The sequence below is a fragment of the Vipera berus genome (assembly GCF_964194415.1).
Source record: "Vipera berus genome assembly, chromosome: 3".
Classification (NCBI taxonomy): Eukaryota; Metazoa; Chordata; class Lepidosauria; order Squamata; family Viperidae; genus Vipera; species Vipera berus.
The window spans coordinates 149,085,568-149,100,939 of NC_138204.1; the positions used below are offsets into that span (position 1 = coordinate 149,085,568).

The 15,372-nt window shown below is 39.5% G+C and overlaps 1 protein-coding gene across 1 annotated transcript; it reads right to left on the reverse strand.

Moving 5' to 3' along the window:
• Positions 1 to 2,201: 2,201 nt before the first annotated feature.
• On the reverse strand, positions 2,202 to 10,923 carry STMND1 (stathmin domain containing 1; the record flags this gene model as incomplete). The annotated part of the gene is made up of 5 exons (XM_081324412.1): positions 2,202 to 2,450; positions 3,900 to 4,007; positions 6,482 to 6,615; positions 7,788 to 7,935; positions 10,843 to 10,923. The coding sequence occupies 5 exons, from the start codon at positions 10,921 to 10,923 to the stop codon at positions 2,202 to 2,204; spliced, it is 720 nt and encodes a 239-aa protein (XP_081180538.1).
• Positions 10,924 to 15,372: the final 4,449 nt, after the last annotated feature.

Consider the following 15,372-nt stretch of genomic DNA (forward strand, 5'->3'; position numbering starts at 1 on the left):
ACAGTAAGAGAAGATTTGTTTTCTAACTTTCTGATTCTTACAGCTTGAAAAAATGCCTATATAGTGAAATATAGTGCTAGACAATCTGGGTTTTAGTTTACTGGATCTACACAGAGACATACACACACCTACTTTTTGGGGGCAGGATCCAGGGAGGTGTACAAGGGCGTAAAAGAAAAGTCATGATAGCAGCCACAACTATGTGATCAAAGACCTGTCCTTTTCATATGTATTGATTATACGATTGTGACTCTCTTGATCCTGTTGGTGTCCCTAGAACAAGGGTAGGCAACCTTGGCTCTTTTATGACTCGTGGACTTCAACTCCCAGAATTCCTGAGCCAGCCATGCTGAGGGGAAAGGGAGATGTTTCCAAGCCGAGCCATGGTGGCTCAGGAATTCTGGGAGTTGAAGTCCATGAGTCATAAAAGAGCCAAGGTTGCCTACCCCTGCCCTAGAAGAATCAACTACTGTAGGTATAGGCAAAACATTCAAGCAGTTGTCAACAACCGCTGGTCACTATGCTCAATTTTATAGTTATTATTATGGAAGAAGCTGAGACCCAAGTATGTGGTCACAAGGATCAAGGGCTCATATTTAAATATTGTTGGACACTATTTATTTTGCTTTAATCTTGCAATCATCAAGTCTGGGCTGGCAAAAATGTTAGACAGTGCAATATGAGAATGGAAATTGAACAGAGCAACCTGACATTGATGATACTCCAAAGAGAGCTACAATTTTTGCCTGGCCCATGACCAGCATGGGTTAGTCATTGTCCCTGAGTATAGGAATGCCTGACATTGTTTTGTTCTCACTCCCAGCCCATTGCAAATGCTCCACATACCTGTGTTTTCCAGCTTCAGTTCAAAACTGCTATTTTCTGACATGAAAATGACATCTCAAGCCCTTAAGAGTGGAAGCTCTTGAGCACTTTGTTCCAATTTGGCAACGGGTCATTGCCCTGGACAGCCATTTTGTCCTGATCTGTTACGTCCTCTACGTTCTTCATAATCTTGCTTGCTTATAAAATGGCTGCCCAAGGAGCAAAATGAAAAACCGTAACTCAAACCTTTCATCTTCCACTTATAATCTACACGAGTTCCCCTTGCTTGCTTTTAAATTAGCAGATTAGTACTGCTAATTTTTCCTTCCCTTTTTAAAAACCTGTAGAAAGAAAGAACTGGCAGTTCTGTATTCTTTGAAAGAGAACTGCCAGTTCTTCCTTTCTTTATACAATTTTTTCCTTGAATCTTCAGAGGAAAGTAGGAATGAAAGAACAACCTAGTCCTCTGTTGCTGTGATTATTATAGCATTAGAGCAACGATGTTGCAGTAAAATAGGGAAAAGAGTGAGGGGGATATCTGCAATATTTCAAAGGATATAGTATTGGAAAGGGGTGTATGAAAGCTTCCATATTTGTAAGCAGCAAAGGAAAATCACAGGAAGTGGGGAGGAAGGAAGAACTAAAAGAAAAGGCACGTACTGATTGTTTGGTCAACAGAGAAACCAGCCAGGGAGATTTACATTCCCTACCTGGAATGCAGGTTGTGTGATGGACATAGTGCCAACTGAATACTAACCAGTCCCATCGATAGATATTCATATGTGTGCTATTTGTAATACTGGTTACACTGGGAGAATGCAAAGGTTAGCTTGGCCCAGAGATCACACATGCACAGATGAAGCACAGTATACATAATTTGGTTGTTCATCATATAGCACAGGTTTATGTATAAATTTCCCTGATTTTATTTTTCAGCTTTTCCAAATAAAATATCTCTGACAGAAAGAGTAGGAAAACCTGATTGTCCTTCCCCTTTCAGATGGGCCACAAAGAAAAAAAATCTTAAAATCTGGCGGGTGGCATCATTCCTTTTAATAAATTGGCACAAACATTTTTATTTTTTATTATTTAAAAAAAAAGCTAAGCCAGAGTTCCATGGGGCAAAGATTAATTTTCATGGCATTTTTGTGGGCCTTCGGTTGAGATTTGCTAATGCAGAAGCAAATCCAGGGCACAGCCTTGAACTGCATTTTATTTTTGTTTTAAAATTTAAAAAAGGGAAGGAGAGGAAAAACCCTTAGGCCAGCTCAGAAAACAGAATATCCGATATTTCAGAGTCCAGCAGCCTTTATTGGTAGCAATAGTATTAAATTAAATTGGTTAGAGATCAAAATGTTTCATACAAATGTTGGTGATTAAAATACTCCATGAATTGTATTATAAGTTATGTCTGATTCCACCACTGTAAAATCCTCAAAACCGTTGTTTATATTTTCATCCACTTCTTCCTTCTCTGTCCAAGTTTCTGTCCCCAGACTTAAGGGTGGCAATTGAAAACTATTGGGAGGTGTTGTAATTATAGAACTGCCTATCTGCACTCTCTTTTCAGGAGGAATTATTGGCGATGATCTATCAGTCAGCAATTCCTTTTTCAGTTCTCTTGTCTAAAAAGAGACAAGTCTTTAGGCTAGGCAGGGCATAACACATTTTTGAGCATCAAACACACACTTGTGCACAGGCATACATACGTGCACACACAAAACTGGCCCTAATTAAGAAATTACTAATATGGATGGAGTCAGCCTGTGAGAATACTTAGTGGAGTTACAGAGAAAGAGCCTAACCTGATCTCCATCTATTGATTTATTTTAATCTAGTTAAATTATTTCTACGTAACTTTCTCTTCTGAAGCATTTTCAGTCAAACCAGCAGTAAAATATACAATAAACAACATCTTAAAACAATATGAAGTAATCTTAAATGAAAATTAAAACATAATGAAAATGCAGAGGAAGCTTTCTTGCAACATTCATGCCAGAGCAGCCTGGCTGAATGTTTCAACAGATGCTTTAAAATAGTAATAGGAAACAGCTCCGTAGTTTCAGAGGCTAGAGCCTTCTGAATTATGGAGAACATCTCAGAAACCTGCATCTCCTAGATGGCATTCAGTAGTTCTGATGTTAGTGATATAACAGCAGATAAAGTATGTGTGTGACAGGTATGCCAATCCCAAGCTATTTAGGGCCTTGCATGTTAAAATCAAAATGTTGACCTTGACTTGGTAACTGGCACTTTGTGCTGTTGTTTGATTCGCAAAGAGCATCCTCAAGGCCCAGTCAGCAACCTGGCTCTCACATTCCGCATTGACTAGGAGTGCAGTCTCATTAGAGCAAGTCAACTCCCCTTTCTTGAAACTTGGGCCCACCCAGTCCAAAAACTTCTGACTTACTGAAAATCATTCCCAGTTTATTGCCCTCTTCTACTGATCACTTCATCCAGGCACTGGTTTGGAATATGTACACATTCTTCTGATTCAGATGTATGCAGAAGCAGAGCTGAGTCACTTTTCTATTAAAAACATCCAGTTCTACAATCTTCGGTAAATAAAACTGGGGATGTATTTTACAGCATCTTATAACATGCTTGCTGAGGATTAGGACAGTCTAGGCCAGACAAGTCAAACACAAGGCCCGGGGGCCGGATCCGGCCCGTGAAGTGGTTTCATGTGGCCCGTGAAGCCATCCTGGAAACAGTGAGGGAACGGCCCCCACTGCCTTGGCCCTGGCCCAGAGACCCTCCTCCTGCCAGAGACTCTCAGATCTGTCCCACTCCTGCCCAGGCCCCCATAGGCACCCTTGATGCAAACGATGTAGAGCTGGCCACGCCCACCGAGTAGGCCATACGCACTCTAGCCACGCCCACCCAGTAGGCCACGCCCACCCAGGCCATACCCACCTGGCCCCCTGAGGGCAACCGCAATACTGATGCGGCCCTCAATGAAATTGAGTTTGACACCCCTGGTCTAGGCCTAGGGCCTTCCCTGTTTAATGTATCCTTGATTACTAGATATGCAAATGTTAATGTAAAGTGGGGTAGATTAATGTATTTTTTACCTTATTTTCAGGGTGTTCTATTGATAAAGGATGCAATTTCTTCTGTTTAAGTTCTAGCTTTTCCAGTCTGGCTGGTGGTTTTTGTATTGTCCTTTCTGCTGGTACCAGCTGTGGAAATGCAAGATAATTAGTGAAGGGGATATTGTATTTTGAAAGAAAACAGGCTGTTCTACTCTGTATATTTACATGAAAATGTAAATTCTCTGAATCTTCAAAGAAAGTCCAGTTGCCTCATGAAGAAGCAACTTTGGGATAACTATGACCTGGATGAGTGAGACTCTCCATAGATACTCAGTGATATTTATGAGGGTTGAATAAAAAGTAATGCCACCACTTACATAACTTTAATTAAATAGGGATATTTTAATACATGAACCAGGAAAATTATTTTTGAGATGACCTCTTTTGTTACCTGTATTTATTTCTCCAAATAATCATTGTTATTTGCTACTTTGTCTCTTCAACCAGGTCCTGACAATCCTTTCCACCTCTTCATGTTAATCAAATAGATACCCATGAAGGTTTTACTTCAGTTTTGGGAAAAGATGGAACTTGCATGACATTAAATTGGATGGAGTATTGGATAGTATAAGACAATAAGATTCAGCTTTGCAATTGCCTCTTGGGTAGCTTAAGAGGTGTGAGGTCTGTTGTTTTCACACCACAAAACAATTTCCTTCCTATCCTTCAGAACTTTGCTTAATTGTTGTTTTAAAATTTTGACTATTACAGCATACTGTAATGGTCTGAGCTAATAGCTCAGGAAATCCATGTGAATAACATCATCTGCATCTCAAAAAAACTGTAATCTTGAAGCTTCAGCTTTCTGTTTTTTTCCCTCACATCTGAGTTTTGTGATAATGTAACATGGACTGATGCTTCATTTTTGGTCATAACGATGGTGTTTCATAGACTGGACAGTGCTGTGAAGAAATTCCTCACTTCCTTCTCATGGCATGACAATTGCTGGCAAATTCCAGTTTGTTTCTTTTCTGCTATCAGCACGCAAGTAACCTATTTTGCACAATATTTTTCAGTTCAATTCAATCTGATCTTTATTACTGTCACAGACCAGCACAATTATTTTGATATTGAGGAACATCAATAATGCAATCTGAACATTTCTGTGAAATGATAAGCTTGACAGCAATTCCCTTTGCATAATCTACCTATTGTCCTTAATTAGTTTATCAAACGTTTTCAAATTAATCCTCTTAGTTGTAGTCATGTCATTCACTTATCCTTAATCACACAAATTAGCTCTTCTCAATTCACCACCTTTACATTTTTTGGTTCAATGACACACAGTATGCACATCAACCCAATGATCATTGTAAACAATCTGCATTAATGGTGATGGCAGGAAACCCTATACCATTTCAGACAAATGGCTGTCCAGTCTCTTCTTAAAAACTTCCATTGTTGGAGCATTCACCACTTCTGGAGGCAGGTTGTTCCACTGGTAATTGTTCCAACTATCAGGAAGTTTCTCCTTAGTTCTAGGTTGCTTCTCTCCTTGATTAGTTTCCATCCGTTGCTTCTTGTCCTGCCTTCAGGTGCTTTGGAGAATAGCTTGACTCCCTCTTCTTTGTGGCAGCCCCTGAGATATCGGAACACTACTATCATGTCACCCCTCGCCCTTCTCTTCATTAAACTAGACATATCCAATTCCAGCAACCATTCCTTATGTTTTAGCCTCCAGTCCCCTAATCATCTTTGTTGCTCTTCTCTGTACTCTTTCTAGAGTCTCAACATCTTTTTTACATTGTGGTGACCAAAACTGGATGCAGTATTCCAAGTGTGGACTTACCAAGGCATTGTAAAGTGGGTGTTCAAGTAATATACCATTCTACATACTAATCAGCTAATCCTCAGTCTCAGGAAATGAATTCATAGGAGATTTATGGTTAGTACTAGCATGAAGTAGGCTAGAAGAATTTCCTAAAGGTAAAGATAAAGGTTTCCCCTGTCTAGTTGTGTCTGATTCTAGGGGGCGGTGTTCATCCCTGTTTCTTGGCCAAGGTAGCCAGCGTTGTCCAGAGATGCTTCCGTGGTCATGTGGCCAGCATGAGTATACACCAAGGCTCACAGAATGCTGTTTCCTCCTGACCAAAGTAGTACCTATTTATCTACTTGCATTTGCATGTTTTTGAATTGCTAGGTGGGCAAGAGTTGGGGCAAGAATGGGAGCTCGCCCCATCATACAGTACTTAGCTTTTCAACTGCAAACCTGATTGATAAGCTTAGCATCTTAACTACTAGGCCACCGTGCCCCCAGCATGCTTTTAATTCAGGCCAACCTATTCTGTTTGGTTACATGTACTTTTGCCTGTTTTTGGCATGGAATTGAAAGTCTGCAAACTTCCCAAGAACTGTATTTTTAAAGGGGGAAAAAATTGATCACAAAGCTGTTTTGGAAAGAGTTTCATATTTAAGGAGAAACTGGGCAGAAATGGGACCTTCAGAAAAACATCAATTCTCTCACCTAGAAGAAAGATCCATTTCTGGAGTAATTCATAGGTTACATTCAAAACATCATCTCAAACTTAAAGTATACTGAACTAATTTTGAAGAATCCTTACCATGGCATCATCTGCAGTTCTGTTTTTAGTGGTTGGGCATGAATTCTTGATTATTCCTTGCATCCGAAGTTCTTCCAAAATGTCTGATGATGTCTGTCTTTCTGTTTCTAGCTTGCTAAGTGATTTAATGGCACCTAAATGTTTTGAATTATTTTTAAGTGGAGGGAGAGAATGATTAATCAGCTTTTTCTTTCCTATTTTCAATCACTCAAATTAATTAAATGAATATTAATTAGCATACTTTCACTTAGAATACTTGAATGCATGAGGGAAAGAGTTGGAAAAAGAAGGAGAAAAATATAAATCACAGTACTCTTGGGAATCATCTCTTTTTCTTCCCTTCAATCTCAAAATAGCCTTAAAATATATTTTGAGTTCATTTTTTAAAAAAATGTTACATCATAACCTTTTTTCCTATTAATTCAGCTAATTTGGATTTTTAGGTTGCTATAGTTTTATTGCCCTTTCCTCCCATGCCCACCAAAAAAATCTTAATTTTATTTACCTTTACCTACCAGACAGTTTGGTTTATAGTAGAAGTAACTAGCAAATGAAACTTTCAAGCCAATGCAAACACTCTTTTGTATATGCATGTAATTAAACACTATTATCCACATTGCCCAGCTGTAGTTTTTCTACTTTTGGTTTTGCTTAATCTTCCTGTACATTACTGCCCTGAGACACAGTGGTTAGAATGTAGTACTGCAGGCTAATTCTGCCGACTGCCAGGGGTTTGATCCTCATTGGCCTTCCCAGGTCGGTAAAATGAGGACCCAGATTGTTGGAGGGGAGGGGGGGCCAATATGCTGACTCTGTAAACTGCATAGAGAGGGCTATAAAGCACTGTGAAGAGGTACATACGTCTAAGTGCGATTGCTTATTCTTCTGTGTGTTGCAGTTTGTGCACATATAGCTCATCAGCAATACTGATAGCCTGGCAATCTAACAATTTCACATAGTTTGCTGCTATAGTAACCCACCAGTCACTCTGCCCAAGAGCACCCTTTCCATGCCCATCTCAAGAATTATGCTGGAATGCCTGCCAATGTGTATCTGTGGAGCAGATTTTAATACGCAAAGAAATTGAAGGACACAGAAAGGACAAAGATGGGACAGAAGCCCAGGTGTAGATCTGAGACAGCTGGTCATGCATTTTATGTCTTACAGTATATCACAAGGCCTCATCTTTAAACTATGCCAATCATGCAAGAAATACTCAATATAGCTATACCCCAGAATAATGGTTCTTGAATAAGTCATTCATCTCCCTATGAAACAGCCCTCTTTTATAATTTATCACACACACCCATATGTTGACTTTTGGTCTCTTCTGTAATGGACTGGGATCCCTTCATTCCATCTTCTGGCAAGCCTCTTTCACAAGAACCATCTGCAGCTGTTGACTCACCTTGTGAGCCCAGGCTATCTGTGCCAAGAAATATTTTCTCTCTAGCCTAAAAAATAAATTACAGCATCATTTGTACATATACAACATCTGATGTGTTTCTGTGTGCCTGCATGCACACAGAAAGTGTTGGCTAAGAGATTGGGCGGGATGATTGACTGCTGACTTTCCTAACTTGGCTTTTTCCATATCTGTTGGGATACAATTTGCTGCCATGAACAGATGATGCCTGTCCTTTAAGCTCTGTGCTGTCCTTTAAGCTCTGTGCTGGTTGTTGCCCAGAAAGCCCCCCCGTAGTTTGGCTCCAAAGAATAGATAGCACTGCCTTTTCCAGATAGAATTGGCTCAGGCAACATGATTATTTTGGATACATTCAGAGATACAGTATATCTACCTTGGAAGTAGCCCATGTTGAAATGTACAGCGCAGTCAAACTACAGAACAGGAAATGTCTTATGACATTTTGTATAAACCTTTATACCATAAAATGTTTTATAAAATCTGCCAAATTTCAATTCCTTGAGAGTCCTGTGTCCTAAATCTTAGACACTTTCTGTAAGTTAGCCCATTTGAGGTACTTTGGTTCAAACATTGTAGCCCTATGATGCACTTTTTCAGCCAGTTAAAGGTTATGGTAAAGAGACTTTTAGTAGCCTATAGATTGCCTTGCCCCCATTCAGAGTTTTTTGGCAGTAGAAGACAAAGTCAGACTCACTACAATTTTTAATTTTTTCATAGAAAAATCTATTAAGGAGAAAAAGGTGCAATATTTATATTGTGGGGAGAGCAGTAACAGATTTTTCATAAGACAAAAACCTGAAGACTGACTTCGGAATAAGTAGGCAAGACTGAACAAGAAGACTACATTATTCCAGTGTTCATTTTCATAAACATAATTTTCATATGCCGTTTCTTACAATAATGTATAATAATATAGTGTCTTGAGATGCTTCTAGATTGTAGTGGTGCTTAATGGCCTAGAATATCCTTTAGTTATAGGAATAAGATAACCACTAGAACAGGGAAAGGAGATAATAAAACAATTCTTAAGGGATATGGGAAGGACTCAATAGATGGACAAAAGTGCCAACTCCAGTCTAAATATGTGGCTGACTTTGCAATGAACTATAATAATAATAGTAGTAGTAGTAGAGTTTGAAGAAGCAGGATAGAAAGACTATTAGTGCTTTTGAAATTTGGTGTTGGACAAAACTCCTGAGCGGAGGGTTGGACTAGAAGACCTCCAAGGTCCCACCCAACTCTGTTATTCTGATAATACCAAGGTTAGCCAAGAAAACAAATGGGTCATCTCAGAATTTTCACTCAAGACACAAAGGACTCAAATTATATCACTTAAGACACATTATGCAAATCTCTAGCTCCATGGAGAAGCCTCTAATGCTGGTAAAAATGGAGGGAAAGAGGAGAGGATTCCCAACAACAAGGTGAATGGACGCAGTTACAGTGGTGATGAGTGCAAAATACAGGTAGTCCTCAACTTATGACCACAATTGAGCCCAAAATTTATGTTGAGAAATTTGTTAAATTTTGCCCCATTTTACAAATTTTCTTGTCACATTTATTAAGTGAATCACTACAGTTGTTAAATTAGCAACACGGTTGTTAAATGTATCTGATTTCCCCGTTGACTTTGCTTGTCAGAAAGTCGCAAAAGGTGATCACATGACCCCGGGATACTGGGACAACCATCATAAATGTGAGTCAGTTGTCAAGCATCTGAATGTAAATCACGTGATCATGGGGATGCTGCAATGGTCATAAGTGTGAAAAATGGTCATAAATCACTTTTTTTCAGTGCCATTGTAACTTCAAACAGTCATTAAGTGAACTGTTGAAAGTTGACGACTATCTGTACTGTAGGATTTTTTAGTGGAATTAATTAATTTGGAAGTTACCTGGGGGATTCTTAGGGATATTTATTTATTTGTCAAATTTAGATACTGCCCATCTCACTTTCAGAGTGACTCTGGGTAGTTTGCAGGTAAAAGTATTTTTGAAAATCCATAAAAAGATACAGTAAAAGATAAAGTGAAAGGAGACCCTGCAGGTTTTATTCCACTGGTTGTTGCCAGCTACAGGGGATGTGCTCATCTCTGTTTCAAGGCCATTGAGCCAGCGCTGTCCGAAGAGATTTCCGTGATCTTGCGGCCAGTGTGACAGCACGGACCACTGTTACCTTCCCATTGAAGTGGTACCTATTTATCTCCTCACATTTGTATGCTTTCGAACTGCTAGGTTAGCAGGAGCTGGGGCAAGGACAGGAGTTCACTCCATCAGGTGGAGCTTGGGTCTTTAACACGGATGTCCAGCTTTCCAGCCAACAAGCCCAGCGTCTTAACCACTGGGCCACCAGACCACCCTATGAAGTACATCAATAAAATGGGAGCCAACTAAAAACAAAGATAGTATAAATTAAAAGCTAAAAGGCAGAGGGAGCGCCTTCAAACTGCTAACCACACACACACACACACACACACACACACACACACACGAGTTGCATGCTACACACAAGTTGGAGGTCTTCACACCTTTCTGAAAGATGAGGAGAGCGGGGCCTGACTCACTTCTGAGGGGAGAATATTCCAAAGAAGGCAATGGCAGAGAAGGCTCTCTTTCTGGGCCATGCCAATCATATGTTTTAATCAATAGGATCTGTAAGATACATTCCCTGGGTGACTGGGTGGCATGGGTCAATGTGATTGGGGGTAGGGGTAAGATAATTTCTCAGGTGGTTCCTATTAGAAATCAGGTGCAAGAAGGACACAGCATGTTATTTGTCTTCAATGTGCTCCACAAGAATATAAGTAAACAAAATGGACATTGCAAACTTCTCTCACATTTTCCAGTGATCTTCAATGTAAAAGGAAATTAAACACTGACCTTAGAAATATTCATTGAGTAGTGGAAGCAGAGAGAAGATTTAAGAGTGTGTTACCTGGTTTGGGGTTTCTCTGTCATGATGCCGATTCTTGGATGCCGATTCCTTGATAATTGCTTGGCTGGAAGTGCAGCCCATGGGTAAAACAAGATTGAAAAGTAGAACAAGTAGTTCTGCCCTCTGGTTTTCAGGAAAACTGTGTGAGCACTTCACCATTGCTATGAACTTAAGCTGTTGCTATGGTCTGTTGCTACAATAAATGAGACTCAGAAAAGTCTTTTGTCTATGGCCTAACCTTGCAAGTGCTCAGCATCTACCTATATGACCTTGCTTAAACATGCAGAGTTGGGTCTTATATGGTCAGTAGAATAACATTCTCAAATCTTGGTGGATTATGCAAGAATGCTCCCAAGCGCCGTTAAGGAGAGAAAAACTCACATGTGTATAGTCTTTTCTCTAGTGTAAGTCAGAATCCAGATATTTTCCTTGGCAATAACACAAAAGAAAAACAAAAATAAAGGGAAAATACTCTTAAATTTATTGGGAGAAATGTTTCAGTTCAGTTCAGTGGCTCTTTCATTTTACATTCATATTACATTCAAAGACAGACACACTAATAAAAAAGAGGATTAACTGATATAATAGGGAATCTTTTTAAATGTTGTTACAAGCTTAAGATAACATATGTTGCTTGCTAATTGCTCTTCACAAAACAGAAAGCTTAAGCAGTGTTTGAAAGTGGGCACTTGAAACATGGAAGCATAGATAAGTATAAGAAATAAACTACACAATAGTCAAGAAATTATTATTCTTGAACTTAGTGCTTTGTTAAGGTTTATAGTTTACACTTAATTATAATAAGGCCTAACGGGATTCCAAATATGATCAATCAGTTTTGTTTGAGATATGGACCATCCTCTTTCTGTATTTTCAAAGCAAATAAAAGAATATTAGGCTTATGTGCTGTACATTCAGTTGTACAAAATAACTTGGAGACAGGTCTAACCCAGTTAGCCCACACAAAATATTCTCTGTCAACCGTCACTAACTAGTATCCTCTAGATCAGAGGTCCCCAACCGTTTGGGCATTAGGGACCAGTTCCGTGGAGAGAAGTTTTTCCGTGGACCGGAGGGTGCATGGTTTTGTGTGCTGCCTGCTTTGCTTGTTTGTGCGGACCAGTTGCTGGCATGCTGCAGCCTGGTACTTGTCCATGGACTGGGGGATGGGAACCCCTCCTCTAGATGTGTTGGTGGTGTTTTTGAGAATTTTAGTCTCAGCACATTTAGAAGCCATTGGGTTAAACGTTATTACAGTGTAATATATGAATTCCCTTGAAAGGGAAGGATGCCCACTAGGCAAATAACAAATAGGTTTTTGTTGAAATATTTGTATGATATTTGCATTGATTTTAAAAGAAACTTTTGGCTGCCAATTGTCTATTTTGTGTTTGTAGATGCTGGCTATTTTATTGCTGTTAGCTGCTTAGAGTCAAATTGAGATGGTTGGCCATATAAAATAAATGAATAAATAGAAAGATGGATGGAGAGAGAGAATTAGAGAAAGACGATGGATGACAGACAGACAGATAGAAAGAAAATAGCCCTTTTCTGACAATGGATCAATTATATTGCCAACAATATATCAGAAGCTCCCACTGACAGACAACTCATAGTCATCCTTACAAGAGAACCATCAAATAACTCTTAATATTCAGTGCACAAAGTTCATCCCATGACAATCACCATTCATATATACGTATTTCTGACAGTGCAAAACAGCACCTAATAGATTTAAGAGCTGAGATTTCCCCAGGTCCTGCCTGCAAAAACGAGTGGGCAGCCTCTGCCCAGCCAATGCAAGGTCATTGCCACTGGAGATAGCTACGCAAGTACAGTACAAAGGCCAGCTACACAGTATATGGTACTGAAAGGACACAAGGGGCAATTTGAACTCGCTCATAATTGGGCTTACCCATCCTATCAAGGACTGTACCCATTGCATACAGGATGAAGAAAAAGGAGAGGGATCATCTGACATTAACAGAACAATTTTACATCCAGAAGAGATGGTTGTAGCTCACAATGCTTAACAAATGACAAGTTAGTTGGCTTGTGAAACATCAGTTGTAGCACACACTTTCTAAATTTTATAGACAATATCAGCAGGAAAACGGATTCAACCAATGCAGCTGCCATAAGCTACTTGTTCCCATGGTAGATAGCAACACCTGCTGGCAAAGCATTGATCGGTGGCAATCATTCAGAAGAACCCTTACTGCTTGCGAGCTCCCAAATTCCATCATAGAGAGGCATCAGCTGCCTCTTCACTTTGCATGGAAAGTCCTGGCAGATGGTGCCAAATGGTATGAAATGTGATCATAGCTCTTTTTATCCAATGCTTTGACTTCCAAGGGCACTCTTCTTCTCTTTAGCTGCCTTCATTGTTACAGCGGTAACAATGTCATGTTCCAAGCATAAAGTACAAATGTTAAATTCATTTTTGATACCATACAAATGTCTACAACTGCTGTGATCTTAATTAACAATAACATGTATGAATAAAACTTAAAAAGAGGGAAACTACATTTGATATGATCACTTGTCTTCCCTGCTCCTTTGTTGAAAACAACTAGAGGTTTATGTGAATAATATGTTTCCATGTTTCTATGCTTTGCATTTATCCCTGGTTTTGCAAAGCATTTGTATTTTGTAGAATGATCTCTAAATCAGTCAAAAATTATTTGCAATAAGCAAATAAACATTGCAATAAGCTAAATTGCTAAGCTTGTAAGCCGCCCTGAGTCTTCGGAGAAGGGCGGGATATAAATGGAATAAAAAAAAAAGAATTCTAATCCCCTTAGCTAGCCAGAACAGTTAAAGAAAAAAATATTGCCAATTTAAGAATGTATTTATTTCTTGTATTAATATGGTAAGGCAGCCCACCTCTATAAGAGATATAGTGTGGGTAATCAGATATAGGGTAGGCTTTCAAGTTGCTGCATAAATCAATCAAGCTTCAATAAAATAATGTGACATTACATGTGCAAATAGAAGATAAAAGTCGTTAGAATGAACAATTGAATTGAGTTCATTTATAAGAACATCAACCTCACTGTGCACTCTTGGCCACTTACCTCATATTTTGCAAAGGGCAAATGTGGCTTGCGGCCTTTTCAGCCCTTTATAGCAGTGGTCCCCAACCTTTGGGGTTTGGTGGCCCAGCTCTGTGGGAGGGGGGAAGAGGGGAATCAGGCCGCGCAAGCAGCAGGCTGGTGCTCATGTGCGCACATACACAGTTCGGTTTGTGTGAGGGGTGGGTCAGCACGCACACACAAGCGTGTGCATCTCAACTTGCACAGGTTGAGCTGCGTGCATGTGTGCATGCTGCCCGCTGCCCGTGTGGCTCAGTTCCGAATAGGCCATGGCCCAGTAGTGGGCTGCAGCCCAGGGATTGGGGACCCCTGCCTTAGAGGAAGGAAATGCTAGGGTTTCTGTTTGTACGTGTACATGTATATAAAACCAGACAGATGCACACAGAAAGAAGAGGTTCAAGCCATTTCTTCCCCTTTCCTTTTTTTTTAACTGAGTGGTTGGGTGGAGATTTTTGTTACTGCAGAGACTGTGAGAGCTTGGGAGCCTGTTTATGATTTTTATTTCCGGTTTTCAGAGATTTGAGGTCAGCAGGTTCGAAGACATTCATGAATTACCTTCACATGTTTTTTGAGGGACAGGAAATGAAAGCAATAATGGGGTGAAATTGTTCTTAGATAATTCCACTAAGCCAAATGTCTAAGTATTTTACGAAGGGTAAAAACAAACCATCTGAAAGTTTCCTATGTTTGTATGGTAAGCATAAAGATATTTTCAGTCTATCACATTGGCATAGATGGTACAACTTAGAAGCACGACTACAGTCACTTGTTGTGTGTTGGTACAAACCTTGGCAGGTTCAGGTCAGGTCCTGCGCTAATCCTATGCCATAAATCCAGGCCAGTTTTTTGTGTCCCATCTACAGTACTTGAGCTGAGTGATGACAGAAAAAAGAAAATCTGTATATTGGTTGCTTTCTGCAGGAGTTTACTCTCATCCGATATCTAAAAACAATCAGGGTTATATCTAGGTTTATCTACAGCCCTGTACATTCCTTACAGAAAATAAATACCAGCACTTGTCTTTGTATGTCTTTCTCTAGTTCAAATATTCTGATCAACAAAAGTGAACATTATCTTAGATGGAACCTTGAATAGATGACCTCTGAGGAGATAAGACACTGAAGGCTAAATTCATACTAGCTGTAAACCATTAGTGTATTATCATCACAAATACAATCATTTTTAGGCTGAAGGTGGACTGGGATTCACTGACAGATCCCTGAATGATTTGTAATAGAATAGCAAGCATTTTTTATTCCCCATTAGAATAAATGTTGTGCTACATTCATGCAGCTGTATGTAATGCTTTTCTGCAACTCCTCTACTTTTACCAAAAATGTCAATTAAGGAGAACAATGGTAAAAGACCTGCGCGATATCTTTTGACTGGCACTGCTTGAAACTACCTGTGAAGAAATACCAGCTGTTTTTGCATC